This window comes from Chaetodon trifascialis, chromosome 3 (assembly GCF_039877785.1).
Source record: "Chaetodon trifascialis isolate fChaTrf1 chromosome 3, fChaTrf1.hap1, whole genome shotgun sequence".
Lineage (NCBI taxonomy): Eukaryota > Metazoa > Chordata > Actinopteri > Chaetodontiformes > Chaetodontidae > Chaetodon > Chaetodon trifascialis.
Genome location: NC_092058.1, coordinates 14,606,176 through 14,624,787, shown reverse-complemented (window position 1 = coordinate 14,624,787; position 18,612 = coordinate 14,606,176). Strand labels below are relative to the sequence as shown.

The window sequence follows — 18,612 nt, the reverse complement described above, 5'->3', positions numbered from 1 at the left end:
GTTTCTCCAATTTTCTTTTTTCTTTTTGGACAATTATTACAAAAGGCATCAGTGAAGGCAACACAACAGCCTGCTGTAAATGCATTACAATAATCATAATCATATATGACTATTCTGAGAAACCAAAACAAAAATCATTCCCAACTAATTCTAAGCCTGACAAAGATCTGTCATTAAAGACATCCCATAAACTGTGTAATGGGACAGCTAGAGGAAAGAGCTGCACACGTATTATGCCAGGCGACATGACCAAATACAGCAACACACATGTGATAGGTTTCCCATCACTCTATATAAAAGGCACACCAAACATCCACTGAGGACAGGCACCCAGCAAAGGTAAGTTTGTTCATAGCTCAGCTGTAGATATTCCACTTATTACCATGTACCATGTAATGTGAATATAAAAATAAAATCTAAAAGATAAATACTTGCACTTCATTTTCCTTGCCTTGTTTTAAAATAAAGTATGAAAAGTTGGGTTTGTTCCTTTTTTCAGAAGTCTGCACTGAAATCTGCCAGAAAAAGCCCTTCTCACTGGTGTCATCCAAGGTAAATTAGGCATTGTGTTTGTCCTGGAAGATAACCAATAGTGCATACGTACTATACACTGTGATCCTTGTCCCTTACAAACATCAGAGTGTTGTTAGTACTTTGATAAGTTGTACTACACCAGTAGTTACCTGCATTAACAAATCTTAGTGGTAGAACATTCATCTGACTATAGTAATAACAGACACTGGAGTCATTACTTGGGCACCCCTCTGTGTACTTTCCCGACATTTAAAATGAATGACTATTGTCTTGTTTCCTCTCGTGCAGTAAAAAGTCACCATGAGTTCAGATCCTGAAATGGAGTGTTTTGGCAAGGCGGCCCCTTACCTCCGAAAGCCAGAAAGAGAGAGAATTGAAGCTCAGAACACTCCCTTTGATGCTAAAACAGCATACTTTGTGAGTGAGCCGACAGAGATGTACCTCAAGGGGAAACTTACCAAGAGGGAGGGTGGCAAAGCCACTGTGGATACTCTCTGTGGGAAGGTGAGAATGGAGGCAGTAGAATAACTTGTGTCTGGACTGTCACAACATAGGAACTATTTGAAATTAAATTAGGTTGATAGTAAGAAAAAATAATTGTTCTGTCAAAAAATGTTTTGCTGACAGAGTGCTGAATAATAACACACCAGTGCTGGACAGTAACTAGTCACAGTAGCTTATATCTGTTCTGTCTCTTTGACAGTCTATCACTGTTAAAGACACTGAAGTCTTCCCCATGAACCCTCCAAAGTTTGATAAGATTGAGGACATGGCCATGATGACCCACCTCAGTGAGCCTGCTGTGCTGTATAACCTCAAAGAGCGCTATGCAGCATGGATGATCTACGTGAGTCTGACCTGACCATCACATCAGTAGATAGAAACATGACTACAGGAAGACGTTTGCTGGTAAAAATCCTCTGTGTCCACAGACCTACTCTGGGCTGTTCTGCGTCACTGTGAACCCTTACAAGTGGCTCCCAGTGTATGACTCAATGGTTGTCCAAGGATACAGAGGCAAAAAGAGGATTGAGGCTCCACCCCACATCTTCTCCATCTCTGATAACGCCTATCAGTTCATGCTCCAAGGTATCAGTCACTTTGTAAGGTTCTGTGTGTCCAGAAATACAGCAGCTGCACTTCAGGAGAATTCAACTATAACTGTTGTCCAACAATTTGATGTCTTGCAGATAGAGAGAACCAGTCAATCCTGATTACGTAAGTGACAATTTTATATGATCTGTAAGTGCTGACAACAGTGCTGATATTATACTAATAATGTTTATGAACACATCTCTCAACTTAGTGGAGAATCCGGTGCAGGAAAGACTGTCAACACCAAGCGTGTCATCCAGTACTTTGCAACAATTGCAGTGGCTGGAGGAAAGAAAGCAGAACAGGTTTCCAGTAAGATGCAGGTAATAGAGGTTTAACGGTATAAATATGAAAGAAAGCTTAGTATTGTCATATTGACAAAACAAATGTTATTTCTAGGGGTCACTGGAAGATCAAATCATTGCAGCAAACCCACTGTTGGAAGCTTACGGTAATGCCAAGACTGTGAGGAACGACAACTCTTCGCGTTTTGTAAGTTCATCTTTGGATTTCTCCTTGATTTTAAAGTGTTTGCTATTTTGTGACAACAATCATTCGCTTTGATGTAAATGTAAACGTTAATCTGTTTTTGCATAGGGAAAATTTATCAGAATTCACTTTGGGACAACTGGAAAGCTGGCTTCAGCTGATATTGAAACATGTAAGATTTTCTGTGGAACTCATCAAACATTATCTGAACCATCATACTGTCAGTTCTTCCAGATGTGCATCACAGAAAACTTTCCTTAAATCAACACAGATCTGCTGGAGAAGTCTCGAGTGACCTTCCAGCTGTCTGCTGAGAGGAGCTACCACATCTTCTATCAGCTCATGACAGGCCACAAACCTGAGCTGATAGGTGTGAGATCAGTGAATAACATTGTCAATTATCTGACAGTATGTGGAACAATGTCTTATATATTTCATGCATTCTGTTATATTTACATATGTTTTCTCACATTTCTTCAGAGGCTCTCCTGATCACCACAAATCCATATGACTACCACATGGTCAGTCAGGGGGAAATCACTGTCAAGAGTATCAATGACACAGAAGAATTCATTGCCACTGATGTAAGGACAACTTTTGATGAGTCCATTTACAGCTATTATTTATCACTGCTCATTATTATAATACACCAAGATACTAACTTATTACAGCTCTGAAATAAAGCATACCTTTCTGAAGCTTAGTTGATTCAACTCTGTGGCATTTTGAGACAGTACTTTACAGCAGCTGGATGGCATTATATGAAGTGTTTCTAATGCCCTTTGTGTATTAAATGTCAGGGGGGTCAAGTCATCAGTAACTCTTAAAATTAATCGAAATTTATCAGCAGCTAGTGTGCAGAAAATACAATAAACGAAGTTTCATCAATTATATGATAGATGCTTAACATTTGGGGATACAAGGCAACAGAAATAATATGTGTTTGTGTTTTAAAATGACTCTTTATCTTCACAGACTGCCATTGACATTCTGGGCTTCAACGCAGAAGAGAAGGCAAGCATGTACAAGCTGACTGGAGCTGTGATGCATCATGGAAACATGAAGTTTAAGCAGAAGCAGCGTGAAGAGCAGGCCGAGCCCGATGGCACTGAGGGTGTGACACCCACACACACTGAGCTTTAATGTAGTTTTCAAGTTTTTGCCACTTGAAAGAGAACCTGTGATTTAGAAGTACATTCATGAAGTCACCCTAGATGGGTTTTGAAGATAACTATCTGTGTCCTTCTTTTAGAGGCTGATAAAATCGCCTACCTCATGGGTCTGAACTCTGCTGATTTGCTAAAAGCACTATGTTACCCCAGAGTGAAGGTTGGGAATGAGTTTGTGACCAAAGGCCAAACTGTCCCTCAGGTATGGGACGTCAACAAGAACACACATGAAAAAAAAAAAAAAAAAAAAAAATTATATGTACTAAAGACTGCCATCCATTTTCATTTTCAAGTAGTTATTTTTTAACTTTGCATGCTTTTCAACCTGTTTAATCCCTGAAATGCTGAATCAATAGTGTTCATTTTGGCAACATCCCTGTTGATATAACATTATTTTTTGTAAAATCAGGTCAACAATTCCGTCATGGCTCTCTGCAAGTCTGTCTATGAGAAAATGTTCTTATGGATGGTTGTCAGAATTAACGAGATGCTGGATACCAAACAGCCCAGAAGCTTTTTCATTGGCGTCCTGGATATTGCTGGGTTTGAAATCTTCGATGTACGTAAACAACACATTGCACTTGAGTATTATAGAGTGAACAAGCACAATGAAAATCTGATTTCTTTTTTATCTCAAGTTCAACAGTTTGGAGCAGCTGTGCATCAACTTCACCAATGAGAAACTGCAACAGTTTTTCAACCACCACATGTTTGTGCTGGAGCAAGAAGAGTACAAGAAAGAGGGAATTGAATGGGAGTTCATTGACTTTGGTATGGACTTGGCTGCCTGCATTGAGCTGATTGAGAAGGTACCACAGGAGACATTTTTGATAATGATGAAAACATAATTAAACCCTCCATATTTGGTCAGATTTTAATCTTGTGTTATTTGTGCTATTGTCAACAGCCAATGGGCATCTTCTCCATCCTTGAAGAGGAGTGCATGTTCCCCAAGGCGACAGACATCACCTTCAAGAACAAACTGTATGACCAGCATCTTGGTAAAAGTGCTCCATTCCAGAAACCCAAACCTGCCAAAGGCAAAGCTGAGGCCCATTTCTCTCTGGTCCACTATGCTGGCACTGTTGACTACAATGTTGCTGGCTGGCTGGATAAGAACAAAGACCCCCTGAACGACTCAGTGGTTCAGCTCTACCAGAAGTCTTCATCCAAGCTGTTGGCTCACCTCTATGCATCTCATGCCTCAGCAGAAGGTAAGGATAATATAAATTTGGAGCCCTCTTGAGTTTTCATTATATTTGAACAAAAACTGGCTGATTCGTAGCTCAAGTACAAGAATACTGTTGAAATGAATATGTATTACATTTGAAGTTAATTATTAAAGTTAATAATTCAAATCTAACCTTCAAGGTGCAGCTGAGGGTGGTGGGAAAAAAGGTGGCAAGAAGAAGGGTGGGTCTTTCCAGACCGTATCTGCTCTGTTCAGGGTAAGAATCACAAAGGCCTGCCTCACTGCATAACTTCAATACAACACTGATACCACTAAATTCCCAAATGCTGCTACACAATATGAATTTTTCCATATTTCAGGAGAATTTAGGCAAGTTGATGACCAACTTAAGAAGCACACATCCTCATTTTGTACGTTGTTTGATTCCAAATGAATCAAAGACTCCTGGTAAGCCTAATATCAGCATTAATTTATGCATTTAAACACGACTGTAATAATGCAACACAAGACTGAGTTTGGCATATCTTTAAGGACTCATGGAGAACTTCCTGGTCATCCACCAGCTGAGGTGTAACGGTGTGCTGGAAGGTATCAGGATCTGCAGGAAAGGCTTCCCCAGCAGAATCCTCTATGGTGACTTCAAGCAGAGGTATTTACCAAGATTGACCATATTATTCTGAATTATGTTTTGTACATTTTAAGCAAATTATTACATTATACATATATAAGTCATTGTCAATTAATTTGCCTCCAATCAGATACAAAGTATTGAATGCCAGTGTCATCCCTGAGGGGCAATTCATTGACAACAAAAAGGCCTCAGAGAAACTCTTGGGCTCGATTGATGTTGACCATACTCAGTACAAATTTGGACACACAAAGGTAATCAGTTTGCCTGTTAGGGGTGTTTTTTCTTGAACTACTAATCCTGATACTGCAAGTAAGAGCAACAACTCATGTCAAGAAACACTTTTTTGTTTTAGGTGTTTTTCAAAGCCGGTCTGCTGGGAACTCTGGAGGAGATGAGAGATGAGAAACTGGCTGAGCTGGTCACAATGACTCAGGCTCTCTGCAGAGGTTTCCTCATGAGGAGGGAGTTTGTCAAGATGATGGAGCGCAGGTATTGTACATATTTAAAGCGGCTTCACATGTCAAGGGGCAGCTGTACATTTGTAGATGACAATTTGATTGTGATTTTCAAGCCAAAGATTTTATCTGAAAATCCAATCCATACTTTGTATCCATACAACTTTAAGAATCTGAATGAATCTGTTTATTTACTTTAATACCTGTTTTCACCTAGGGAGGCCATTTACTCCATCCAATACAACATCCGCTCATTCATGAATGTCAAAACCTGGCCATGGATGAAGCTGTACTTCAAGATTAAGCCTCTGCTGAAGAGTGCAGAGACTGAGAAAGAGATGGCACAAATGAAAGAGGACTTTCAAAAGACCAAAGATGAGCTAGCAAAGGCTCTGGCTAAGAAGAAAGAACTGGAGGAGAAGATGGTTTCTCTGTTGCAGGAGAAGAATGACCTGTTGTTGCAAGTGCAGTCTGTAAGCTGATCATCACACTGCTTGTGCATGTCTGCTAAATATCCTTCATCAAATTACTGATTTGCCAATGACATGAACCTGTGTACATTGACTTTAAGGAAAGTGAAAACCTCAGTGATGCAGAGGAACGGTGTGAGGGGCTCATTAAAGCAAAAATCCAGCTTGAAGCCAAACTCAAAGAGACAGCTGAGAGACTGGAGGATGAGGAAGAGGTCAATGCTGAGCTGACTGCAAAGAAGAGGAAGCTGGAGGATGAGTGCTCCGAGTTGAAGAAAGACATCGATGACTTGGAGCTCACCCTGGCCAAAGTGGAAAAGGAGAAGCATGCCACTGAGAACAAGGTTACAGGACAAGCTTTTTAATCCTGTATTTTAGCTTCAGAGTAGATTGAAAATGTATTGTTAATTCAAAGTGCTGCAAACTTTTCTAGGTCAAAAACCTGACAGAGGAAATGGCTTCTCAAGATGAGGCCATTGCCAAGCTGTCCAAAGAGAAGAAAGCCCTCCAAGAGGCCCATCAGCAGACCCTTGATGATCTGCAGGCAGAGGAAGACAAAGTCAACACTCTGACGAAGGCCAAGACCAAGCTGGAACAGCAAGTGGACGATGTGAGTAATCGACATTTTGACGCAGTGTTAAAAGAGTGAACAGTAAACAGTGAAGCTGTTATCGACTAAATAAAACTGTGATTACTTGCACAACTCATTAAGAAAGTAAATGGCTATTGCATAAAAAGGCAACCATTAAAATCATCCACAATTGAGTTTTCATTTCTGAAAATCTGGAAAGTTATTACTTTAGTTTTATGAAACACATCTTTTGTTGATAGCTTGAAGGTTCTCTGGAGCAAGAAAAGAAGCTCCGTATGGATCTTGAGCGTGCGAAACGTAAGCTTGAAGGAGACTTGAAACTGGCTCAGGAATCCATAATGGACCTTGAGAATGACAAACAGCAGTCTGAGGAGAAAATAAAGAAGTAAGAACTACACGTACTTGAAGTAAATGATCTCATGAAAGGCACCACCTGAACCCAACTTTAATATGCTGAACTGATTCTATCCCCTCCAGGAAGGACTTTGAGATAAGCCAGTTCCTGAGTAAGATTGAGGACGAGCAGTCTCTTGGAATCCAGCTACAGAAAAAAATAAAGGAGCTTCAGGTAACAGCAAGCCTGAGTTGACAGCAATAGGAACATTCAAATATCTTGAACATCTTCAGTTAAACTTGAAAACTGTATGTTCCAGGCTCGCATTGAGGAGCTGGAGGAGGAGATTGAGGCTGAGCGGGCTGCTCGGGCCAAGGTGGAGAAGCAGAGGTCTGATCTCTCCAGGGAGCTTGAGGAGATCAGCGAGAGGCTCGAAGAAGCTGGCGGAGCGACAGCTGCTCAGATCGAGATGAACAAGAAGCGCGAGGCCGAGTTTCAGAAGCTGCGTCGTGATCTGGAAGAGTCCACCCTGCAGCACGAGGCCACCGCTGCAGCTCTCCGCAAGAAGCAGGCTGACAGCACGGCAGAGCTGGGAGAACAGATTGATAACCTCCAGAGAGTCAAACAGAAGCTGGAGAAAGAGAAAAGCGAGTACAAGATGGAGATCGATGACCTCTCCAGCAACATGGAGGCTATCGCCAAATCAAAGGTTGCGAGTGCTTAAGTTTCATACAGAGAACACAAAATAATGGTAATATTTTCATACTAATACATGTTTTCAATTTCCAGTCAAACCTTGAAAAGCTGTGCAGGACATTAGAAGATCAGCTGAGTGAGCTCAAATCCAAGAATGATGAAAATGTTCGTCAGCTCAACGACATGAGTGCACATAGAGCAAGACTTCAAACTGAAAACGGTATGAATATCATGGACATCATGCATTGGGAGGTTCACTTTTCTGCAGAAACTTGGTTCCTACACTCTGAACCAAATATATATAATATTCATTACAAAATCCCCTGTATGGGACTGACTGCTAATAGTAGTAACATCATAGACAAACTAATACATCTTTGCAACAATTGGTTATTCATTCAGGTTCCTGTATGTCTTCATCAAGTTGTTTAGTTCCAAGTTTACAGCTCAGGAACGTACACACAATTAAGTTTTTGCCAGTTCAGTACACTATACATTTTGTATTTTAAATCATTGTTCTGAGGATACCTAAATCAAACTTTCACGCACCTCATATTCACACTGATTGTATATTATTAACTCAGCTGTTTCAGGTTTGCTCTGATGCACATTAAATCCAGTAATATCTTTGAATAGGTGAATGTACGCGTCAGCTGGAGGAGAAAGAAGCTCTTGTTTCTCAGCTGACAAGAGGCAAGCAGGCTTACACTCAGCAGATTGAGGAGCTGAAGCGGCACATAGAGGAGGAAGTTAAGGTAACAGTCCTTGAAATCAGCAGGATAATCACAGAGGAAAAGGCCACCAGACGACTGGTATCAAATATTAATCAGGCATTCATTCGGATTATAGGCCAAGAACGCCCTGGCTCATGCTGTTCAGTCAGCTCGTCATGACTGCGACCTGCTCAGAGAGCAGTATGAGGAGGAGCAGGAGGCCAAAGCTGAGCTGCAGCGTGGAATGTCCAAGGCCAACAGCGAGGTGGCTCAGTGGAGAACCAAATATGAGACTGATGCCATTCAGCGCACTGAGGAGCTGGAGGAGGCTAAGTAAGGAAGTCCTGAAATCACAGTTTCCTCATGCTCTCATCCTGTAAATCATCATAAAACCTGTTTACTGAATGTTTCAACAGGAAAAAGCTTGCCCAGCGTCTTCAGGATGCAGAGGAATCCATCGAGGCTGTGAATGCAAAATGTGCCTCTCTGGAAAAGACGAAACAGAGACTGCAGGGTGAAGTGGAAGACCTGATGATCGACGTGGAGAGAGCTAATGCTCTGGCTGCTAACCTCGACAAGAAGCAAAGGAACTTTGACAAGGTCAGATATTCATTCATGCTTTGCTTGCTTAGATGAAGACCATAGACTTGCGAACTACTGAAACACATGGGTCTTTTTTATGTTTTCAGGTTCTTTCAGAGTGGAAACAGAAGTATGAGGAGAGCCAGGCAGAGCTGGAGGGATCTCAAAAAGAAGCTCGTTCTCTCAGCACTGAGATGTTCAAGCTGAAAAATTCATATGAAGAATCTCTGGACCACCTGGAGACCCTGAAGAGGGAGAACAAGAACCTGCAACGTAAATATTTTGAAAAGCAGAATCCTCAGATAATAAAGTCACCACTTAACTCATTTATACAATGAATTGATAGTGGTCTGATTGTGGAGTTCCACAGTTCTTATAACTGTTTTTCCTTTGCACAGTCAAAGTATTACCCTTTTCTCAAGCTTTGTCATGTGCTTTGTGTAAAATGACAAGAGTGCCCCCCAGTGGGCCAATAGGTTTAATGTGCATGGTCTATGAGTTCAAAACATCAAATGCGATATAATATACAGCTATCTATGAATGTACATGTATACAGTACATTACATCTAAATGTCTCCCAAAGAGACAATACATTTAATTCAACTCACACCTGCTTAAATAGCTGCTTAAATTATTTGTTTCTTCCAGAGGAGATCTCAGATCTAACAGAGCAAATTGGGGAGAGTGGAAAAACCATTCATGAACTGGAGAAAGGGAAAAAGACTGTTGAATCAGAGAAGACTGAACTCCAGACTTCACTTGAAGAGGCAGAGGTACAGACTGACAAAATATCTCATTAAACACAATTTTAAATGATGCTAGAGCTACACAATATACTTTTTTTTTTTTGTCAAGGCTACACTGGAGCATGAGGAATCCAAGATTCTCCGCATTCAGCTTGAACTCACCCAAGTCAAGAGTGAAATTGACAGAAAACTTGCTGAGAAGGACGAGGAGATTGAGCAGATCAAGAGGAACAGCCAGAGGGTGATTGAGTCCATGCAGAGCACTTTGGATGCTGAGGTCAGGAGCAGGAACGATGCCCTGAGAATCAAGAAGAAGATGGAGGGAGACCTCAATGAGATGGAGATTCAGCTGAGCCATGCAAACCGGCAGGCAGCTGAAGCCCAGAAACAGCTGAGAAACGTGCAGGGACAGCTTAAGGTTGGCCATTATTATGCAACTTATAGAAATACATCTACATGGCCCAAACATACGCACATTTCTAAATGGAATTTGTGTTATCATGAATTCAGGATGCCCAGCTGCACCTTGATGAGGCTATTAGAGGCCAGGAGGACATGAAGGAGCAGGTCGCCATGGTGGAGCGCAGGAACAACCTGATGCAGGCTGAGATCGAGGAGCTCAGAGCTGCACTGGAGCAGACGGAGAGAAGCCGCAAAGTGGCTGAACAGGAGCTGGTTGATGCCAGCGAGCGTGTGGGGCTGCTGCACTCTCAGGTAGATAAAGATTCAAAGAATGACATGTGAAACACATGACAACTCAAAATGACGGTATTTAATCCCAACTATTATTTGATTAGAATACCAGCCTCATCAACACCAAGAAGAAGTTGGAGGCCGACCTCATTCAGATCCAGGGTGAAGTGGAAGATTCTGTCCAGGAAGCAAGAAATGCTGAAGAAAAGGCCAAGAAGGCCATCACTGATGTGAGTCAACCTCACTCTTCTCTATATAATTATGTACAATATAGTGTGACACATGTCAGAATTTAACATTGTACAAGTCTGTTCAGCCATTTCTCCACTGTCTCTCGTGCTCTAGCAGTTGAAACCTTAGAACACAATGTCCAATAATAGAAAATTCAATAACATTTCAGGCTGCCATGATGGCTGAAGAGTTGAAGAAGGAGCAGGACACCAGCGCTCATTTGGAGAGAATGAAGAAGAACCTGGAGGTGACAGTGAAGGACCTGCAGCACCGCCTGGATGAAGCTGAGAGTCTGGCCATGAAGGGTGGCAAGAAGCAGCTCCAGAAACTGGAGGCTAGAGTAAGTGTAATGAGGACCCCTGTATTAATACTTCCCGTAAGCCAGGACAACATTTTTAAGTTGCTGCATTCTTCTTCACTCAAGGTTCGAGAACTGGAGGCTGAAGTTGATGCTGAACAAAGGCGTGGTGCTGATGCTGTTAAAGGAGTGCGTAAATATGAGAGACGAGTAAAGGAGCTCACCTATCAGGTAAGTCGCTATTAGCAACACTTATACTGTACTTAAACTGCTACTACTCATCATATTGTATTAAAATGTTCTATAATCCCTGATTTCCAACAGACTGAGGAAGACAAGAAAAATGTCACCAGACTTCAGAATCTGGTGGACAAGCTGCAGCTGAAAGTGAAGGCCTACAAGCGACAGGCTGAGGAGGCTGTGAGTGCACCTAATTGTTCTAACAGCACACATCCTGCAAATGTCACTCCTTCCACGGGTTTTGACTTTAGTATGGCTTATCATGCAGGAGGAGCAGGCCAACAGTCACCTGTCCAGGTACAGGAAGGTGCAGCATGAGATGGAGGAAGCTCAGGAGCGTGCTGACATCGCTGAGTCTCAGGTCAACAAGCTCAGAGCAAAGAGTCGGGAAATCGTCAAGGTAAAAAAGAACAATTTGAGATGAATCAAGTTTGCAGAAATGCTCATTTTATATCAGGGCTAAACTTTGCAAGTACATTTAAATGATCTGGACAAATGTTTTACTTGCCATTTATCTCTCATTTCAGAGCAAGGAAGGAAATGAGTGAGGGAGATATCAAGGCTATACAGTAACAAGAAATCATACAATATGAGTATCTTGTTATTTGTTTCTTCTGGCATGTCAAGTCTGCTGTGATAAGAAAAAGTCAATAAAAGGTAGCTAGTCTGTTGCCTGTCCTTGTCTCTTCTGTCACATCATTCTTACATCCTGAATGTTTTCAAGCCTTCAGGTGCTTACACTATGATTCATCATTTAAACCAGGTGAATACACAAGCAATCTGCACAATCAAATATAAAAATCCAGTAGATATAATACATGGCCATGCACATAACCAATTACAGCACAGTATGCATATGTCCCCCAGGTCCAGTTCAAGTTCATTGATTTACTGCATGTTAATCTCACAGGACTCAGGTTTTAAAGAAAAAGAGAACTTGCAAATACTCGGTGCTCCTACTAATTTGGGTCCTCAAGTTCCAAATTTGCCTTTGTAATTTATCAAATTAGGACTCTTTTCCTGAATTAAAATTGTATACTTTGTAAGCTTAAATATGCATACACTCTATGCATACTTTGTATTTGTGTATATTTAAATGTAGAATTGTATTTCTTTTCAAACTACAATATCTCTTAAAACAATTCATCCAAATTTCTGTCACTGTCCCACTGACACAAGAATATGTTTAGTTTCCCAAACTGCAACACTATGTTACTATGCTATCATTGGCCTAAAAGCTAAGTATGTTTACTTATTCAAAAAGTCCTCACTGGGATGTCTCACAATTGCTCTTGATAATTCGAGGAAAATCCCATGTGTGACAAATGGGCTGTCTGTAGGCCTAGTTTTAGCCCAAGAATAATAATCAAATGATTGGTAATGTAAAAAATAAATAAATAAAGCTGTAAAAAGAGAGATATAGATAGATCTTTGTCTGAGATTTCTGCCTCTAACCCAAATGGAGGTGAAATTATTCTACATTATAAAAGACGGTACTTCCAGGCACTGTAATCTGGTTGAACGGACCCTTTGAACAGACCAGGAGGATAAACAGTATGTTTTAACATTAAATTTAATATTTGATACATGTCTGGTATCTGATGCTCTGCCTGGTCTATACACTGAATATTCAGGACCTGTTTCAAAGTATTCCATGAGGTTTATGGAGCATTATTTTCTCCAAGCTCAGTGTTTATAGAGTATAGAGGGGAGCTGCACTGTATGGCACAAAGACAGGGCTGTGTTATTGCTTCAGGTCACCAGAGGTCAGCATTGTGCTGTAAACAGAGGTTGCTGTTAACGGGAGAGCTCGGCTGTGGAAATCGCGGGATGTGCTGCAGACCGTGATGTTTTGATATGATCACAAATGATGTTTGTTATATTTTAAAGGATGCTTATTGCAGTCAGTCGATGCTGGCTCGGGTTTATGGACCAGGTTTGTGGGGTGAGTGGGGCCGCGCTTTGGGATGCGCAGTGCACTTCACTGCCGCCGCTGACTGGGACTGCTGCAGTGTAAACAAGCCTGTCCGAGGCTGCAGCGCCGCTGTCTGAGGGCGCAAATACACCGACACAGCCTCAATGGTAGTTGACTTCTCGGCTTTAAGAGGTTCCATCATGAACCGTCCGTGGTTTTTCAGTGCGCAACGATTTCAACTCTGCAGCGGCGAAGCTGGGCTGGTTTTCTCTTTTTAATTGGATTGGACATCTGCCACCTCAGAGCAAATGTTCATCTTGTCGATCGATTTGTCAGATGGACTTTGCTGCTGAGGAAGTATCGGCTCCCTCCTAAATCTCAGGAAAATGACAGACAACCAGGAAACCCCTGATACTGAGAACACGACTCCGTCCGGGAGCGCGACCTTGCCGCCGCTCCGGCCACCGTGCGAGCGCCTCTCCTGCCACAAGAGCAGCGTGTGCTCCCGCTCCTACTTCGTGGTAGTCATGGTGTTTTTTCACGTATACATCATTAATGTCATCGCACTGTTATTTTACGTGCACTACAGCAGCGGGCAGGAAGATGCCAGCCGGAGTCGTGATGCTCCCAGCAGTAGCCACCAGCGCCCCGAGTCGGGACCTCCGCCATCAAAGCCAGAGTTTCTGCGTGATGTTTCTCTAACAAGAGTCGAGGGAATCAGGGTGAGCAATGAGACGATGCATCACTCCCATCCTTTGATTCACTCCCCCTGTGTCTGTGTCTCTCTCTCTCTCTTACTCACACTCTCAGCACTACAAAATCACCTCTCTGGTCTATCGTTTCAGGTGGGACATGTCCAGAAGGTGTCACTGGTGCCAGGCAAAGTGCACGAAATGCGCACCCTGAGTCTGAAACCTCTGCTGTTCGGTAAGAGTCAAAACATGTGTGTTGCAAAACAAATGTGCAGCACACCAACACGAGCCTCTAGTGGCCAAACAGGTCTCTTATTCTCATTAATGCAACCGTGTTACTGTATACATACTTTATCTCTTCTTATTTGCATCTTCATCACAGTCTCTCAGCCCAAACACATAGTGGAATATTTGTGTGTACTAAGATCAATGAAGGTCACATAAACAAGGCCAGTCCTGAGGCAAGGGCTCGCTCAATGATGCAAACCAGACCCAATTAAGCTGAGTGAAAAACACAACTTGCAGTGCATCAACATACAGTATGTTCTCATTAGATGAACTGAAGGGAAGATGGTGCAAGTGGAAAGAATCATTGGAGTTTGCAAGCACTCATTATCTGTGTTTATGTGAATGGTTCTGCTCAGCATCAGCTGGTCTGCAAGACTAACAGATGATTAAATGAATGTAAATATTAGGGCTGAAACTCTTACTTTGACGGTTGATTTTCTCATAATTTCCCTGAGGCCAAGGTGGCAACCCAAAGATGAAGTCAGTCAAATATCATGCAAAATGCTGAATTAAGTGAGGAGCAACTAATTGATTCATGGACTAATCACTTCAGCTGCGTAAAACTATATCTGCTTGTAAAATGTAGCACTGCTACAATATGATGAGGTAGCAAATCAGAAAGTGTGAAGGATGCAGCAGAGAAAATGCTGCAATCAGGCAGTCCTGTTGACCCAAGACTCTGTGTGTAATCTTATGTTTTTTCTGCAGAGATCCCTCAGTTTCTGTCTGAGGATGAGTGCCGGGTTGTGATGCAGCTTGCACAGCTAAAGGGTCTGATGGAGAGCCAGCTGATGGTGCAAGACGGCCAGGAGGAGCTGGCCAAGGAGCTCAACCTCAGCCCAGAGGAGATCTTCAACCTTCTTGATATCAACCAAGATGGACAGTTGCAGCTCCATGAGGTGTATGTCAGTCCGTGGATCGTGAGCACATGTTGTAGTGTCCGACATGCGATAGGTGTTTGGTTCAGAGTTGGTGAATTTGTCCCGTTTTTACTATTGTGCCTCCAACAGATACTGACTCATTCTCGAGTGAGGGACGGCATCTGGCTCACACCGGAGAACTTGCGGGAAATCTATGCTGGGCTCAAAGCTGACAAGGATGGTAACGGTAAGAAATGAGCTAGAAGAAATTACTGTTTTGACAATAAAATTTCATTCATTCATTCATATTTCATCTACACGTTTGTGCGAAAATTGTAACATTTTATTAAACATGATACCCATAAACGAGTTTTACAAGGCCAGGAGGGACGGCAGTGGTGGGTTTTGGCTAAAATGTTGGGCGGGAACAATTAATCTGTTTTTTGTTTGTTTGTTTTTGTTGAAATGCAAAGTATATATAAACAGTTCACTAAACTATGGTACTACAGGTGAAGACTGCGCTTTATCTAAAGTAGATTGTTTATGGTTACTATAATGAGAGGGGTCATGTCAGAATACATGGCGTCGGTATAATATGTATATTTTGGACAGGTTTGCTGAGTCTAGAGGAGTTCAGGCTCCTGAGCAACGATGCCTTCCAGCGTTTCCTGATGCAGCGAGGGGTGAAAAGGAGTCAGCTGGTGAGGAACAGCAGACATACGTGGCTGTACCAGGGCAAAGGAGCACACCAGGTCCTTCAGGACATCAAGGCGAGGTAAGCAAATCAAACCATGTTCTCTTATAGCTGTAGTGCTATAATAAGCGATAGAAACAATGGGTCTTTTCCTTTCTCTAACAAAGGGTGACTCGCCTCACTCGGCTCCCGCCCACCTTGGTGGACCTGAGTGAGCCACTCCAGGTGGTTCGCTATGAGAAGGGAGGGCACTACCACGCCCACCATGACAGTGGCCCTGTGTATCCTGAAACAGCCTGCACACACACGCGCCTCGCAGTCAACACCTCCACTCCTTTTGAGACGTCCTGCAGGTGAGACCACTGCTGTGCAGCGTTGACCAAGATGACCAAAGCGGCCACAAAAGTATCTGTGAATGCTCACATCTGAATTCATCCATCTGCTGTGATTACTAAACTGCAATGATGCTCCATTGTGACAGCTGCCATGTTAGTCTTTGTGACTCTACATCGTCAACTTGGAAAAAATGGTGTGCTTGTCACTTGTTTGCAATGCGTGTGTTCATGTAGGGTTTATTTGCACCGTACGTGTGTGTTAATTTAAATCTGTGTTGCACACCCAGGTACATCACAGTTCTCTTCTACCTGAACTCTGTTGAGGGGGGTGGGGAGACCGCATTCCCTGTGGCAGACAACAGGACCTATGATGAAGTGGTGCGTAATTGTGTGTGGGTCCGGAAACGTGTACAGAGAGCCCTGCAGACGCACGTCTTTCATATCTGTGTTAACCTACTTGTCAGTTATGGCTCTGACGTTAAGCAAACTGTGTTACTGAGTCTGATTTTGTGTTTTAGTCTCTCATACAGAATGATGTAGATCTTTTGGACACCAGAAGGAACTGTAACAAGAGTAACCTGAAGGTGAAGCCAACCAAAGGGACAGCTGTTTTCTGGTACAACTACCTTTCTGATGGAAGAGGTAGGATTCCCATAAAAAATTACAACACAGTTTATATGTCAAATCAGCAGCTCTTCATTTCATTTTCATTTCATGTTAAGGCATATTTTGAATTTTATTTTATAAGTAACATTTTTTCTGGTGCGCACTGTGTGCTATATTGTCTGCCAACATTGAAATGCAAATGTTATGACCATTTTCTGTGTAATTATCAAATCCTACCACAATATTAGTTACATTTATGCAAGACTACGAGTCTACAGTCATGCTAGCAGCTGTGTGGGGCTGTACTTGACAGCATGCTAACATGGTCAGAAAAACAAAGCTAACATGCTAATGTTTATCAAGCATAATGTTTATTACAGTGTGTGTACAGCAGCACTAGATTAAAAGTCAGAGGATCACCAAAGTTTTTAGGACACATTGATTGGGAATCATGAATATCTGCATAAGATTCGGTGCCAGTCAGTCTCATAGATGTTTGGACATTTGACCTCATGATGGCACTAAATGAAAAGTCAGTTTTAAAGTTTTAAAATTCATCCTCTGGGGAATATGAATGTCTGTACAAAACCAAACCATTCATTAGTTGCAGAGATATTTCAGTCTGGGTCAATGTGGTAGGTCAACATTACCTTCCATAGAGTCATCCTGCTAGCTAAAAATTGAATTAATCTCAGCATTTAATGTGTCATTTTCATGTATTTGTGGCAACTTAGGCACAGAGTAAAAGCAAAAATACTATTGTTTTCCAAATAAAGTCAGATGTTAGTTGGGAGAATAATACTGCTCAAGGGGAATTCATCTTGACCAACCAGCTGAAGCCGTGTGTTTGATAACCACAAAATCAGTGCAAGCCCTTTAAAAAAACAGAAACAATATGAAGTACACCAACATTAAAGTCATTTTTTCCCTCTCAATAGGTTGGGTGGGAGAGCAGGATGAATACGCACTGCATGGGGGCTGTGTGGTCACCCACGGCACTAAGTGGGTTGCAAATAAATGGATCAACATTGATCCGGATTACCAGCGGCAGGCTCGCTACCAGCAGCTGGTTTCACAGCAGCCAGGGGACGAGGATGATGAAGGTCTGACTCTGAACCCGGACACACAGAGTTCTGATATCCATCAAGACTTGTAGCTCATAAACCAAATTCATAAAAAAGAAATCTACCTAGCCATCCTTGGTCTTGTGCACAATGTCATTGTCAACATCCTCTGTGGCCAGTATGTAGAAACAAGATTTATTCAGGGAATGAGGTCACAGTGGGTTTATGCAACTGTAAAGAGATGCTTTTGTGAAACCTTGCTTGGATATTGTTGTTATCCTGTTATTTTTTTCTGCTATGATTTCCCATTTTAGGAATGTTGCACTAGAAACTCATTGAAGGAGTTGAGACAAAAAAAATCCCTTTGCATGCATTAGCTTCACAGGATTTGCTGTTGCTATTAGCAAAAAACATTGCACTTGAAAACTGAAATGGCTACTGTAAACATTTCAATGTCCTACCTTGTTATTGCTGCCATGACCAAAAAAGGCTCACACGCCTCAGTGTGATGCATGTTGCCTTGTCTTTGTTCCTGGAAATAATCAGTATTCTCTGCCAGATTCTTACTGAAAGGTATTTGGATGTTTTATTTTCTTTATTTATATATTTTTCCTTAAAAACACACCGTGTCACACTCCCACGCTGAATAAAGTTGAATTAAGATCATTTGTCCTCACTTCTAGTCTTCCTACTTCAAAGACAAGACATATAAATATTAAAATGAAAATGAAAGAGACACGCTAAAATATTTAATCAGTGATTCATACAGTGTGTATTATATGTTTAATGCCAGTTTTCAGTTGCTGATATTTCCCTCCAGTTGATGTTTAGGTAGCTTTTCCATCCTCACTGCTGAATGTCCTGTTTGGCTGAAGTCCTTAAAATTTTGTGCTGCTGTATGTGTCCTAAAATCAAATCGTCTTTTAGTTAAAATGATATGATAAAATGTTTTTAATGTGTATGTCAGTCACACACTGGTTGGATGGTTCAATGCTGAT

General features: G+C 41.8%; 2 protein-coding genes across 2 annotated transcripts; both read left to right on the top strand.

The window, feature by feature from the left end:
* Positions 1–497: 497 nt before the first annotated feature.
* Positions 498–11,768, top strand: LOC139328475 (myosin heavy chain, fast skeletal muscle-like). The gene is made up of 40 exons (XM_070958226.1): positions 498–552; positions 823–1,038; positions 1,238–1,381; positions 1,467–1,623; positions 1,725–1,752; positions 1,841–1,952; positions 2,029–2,121; positions 2,227–2,290; positions 2,390–2,488; positions 2,599–2,702; positions 3,094–3,232; positions 3,371–3,489; positions 3,697–3,846; positions 3,926–4,096; positions 4,195–4,501; positions 4,665–4,735; positions 4,839–4,926; positions 5,011–5,128; positions 5,238–5,361; positions 5,463–5,599; positions 5,783–6,038; positions 6,137–6,379; positions 6,469–6,645; positions 6,867–7,012; positions 7,105–7,195; positions 7,281–7,670; positions 7,751–7,877; positions 8,294–8,412; positions 8,507–8,703; positions 8,787–8,970; positions 9,060–9,225; positions 9,601–9,725; positions 9,808–10,116; positions 10,209–10,412; positions 10,496–10,621; positions 10,792–10,962; positions 11,047–11,151; positions 11,245–11,340; positions 11,429–11,560; positions 11,688–11,768. The coding sequence occupies exons 2-40, from the start codon at positions 835–837 to the stop codon at positions 11,706–11,708; spliced, it is 5,814 nt and encodes a 1,937-aa protein (XP_070814327.1). The 5' UTR covers positions 498–552; positions 823–834; the 3' UTR covers positions 11,709–11,768.
* Positions 11,769–12,914: 1,146 nt separating this feature from the next.
* On the top strand, positions 12,915–18,282 carry p4htmb (prolyl 4-hydroxylase, transmembrane b). The gene is made up of 9 exons (XM_070959766.1): positions 12,915–13,797; positions 13,921–14,002; positions 14,764–14,954; positions 15,066–15,162; positions 15,528–15,690; positions 15,777–15,962; positions 16,232–16,322; positions 16,463–16,586; positions 17,489–18,282. Exons 1-9 carry the CDS (start codon positions 13,462–13,464, stop codon positions 17,704–17,706), a joined length of 1,488 nt encoding a protein of 495 aa, XP_070815867.1. The 5' UTR covers positions 12,915–13,461; the 3' UTR covers positions 17,707–18,282.
* The last annotated feature ends 330 nt before the right edge of the window (positions 18,283–18,612 follow it).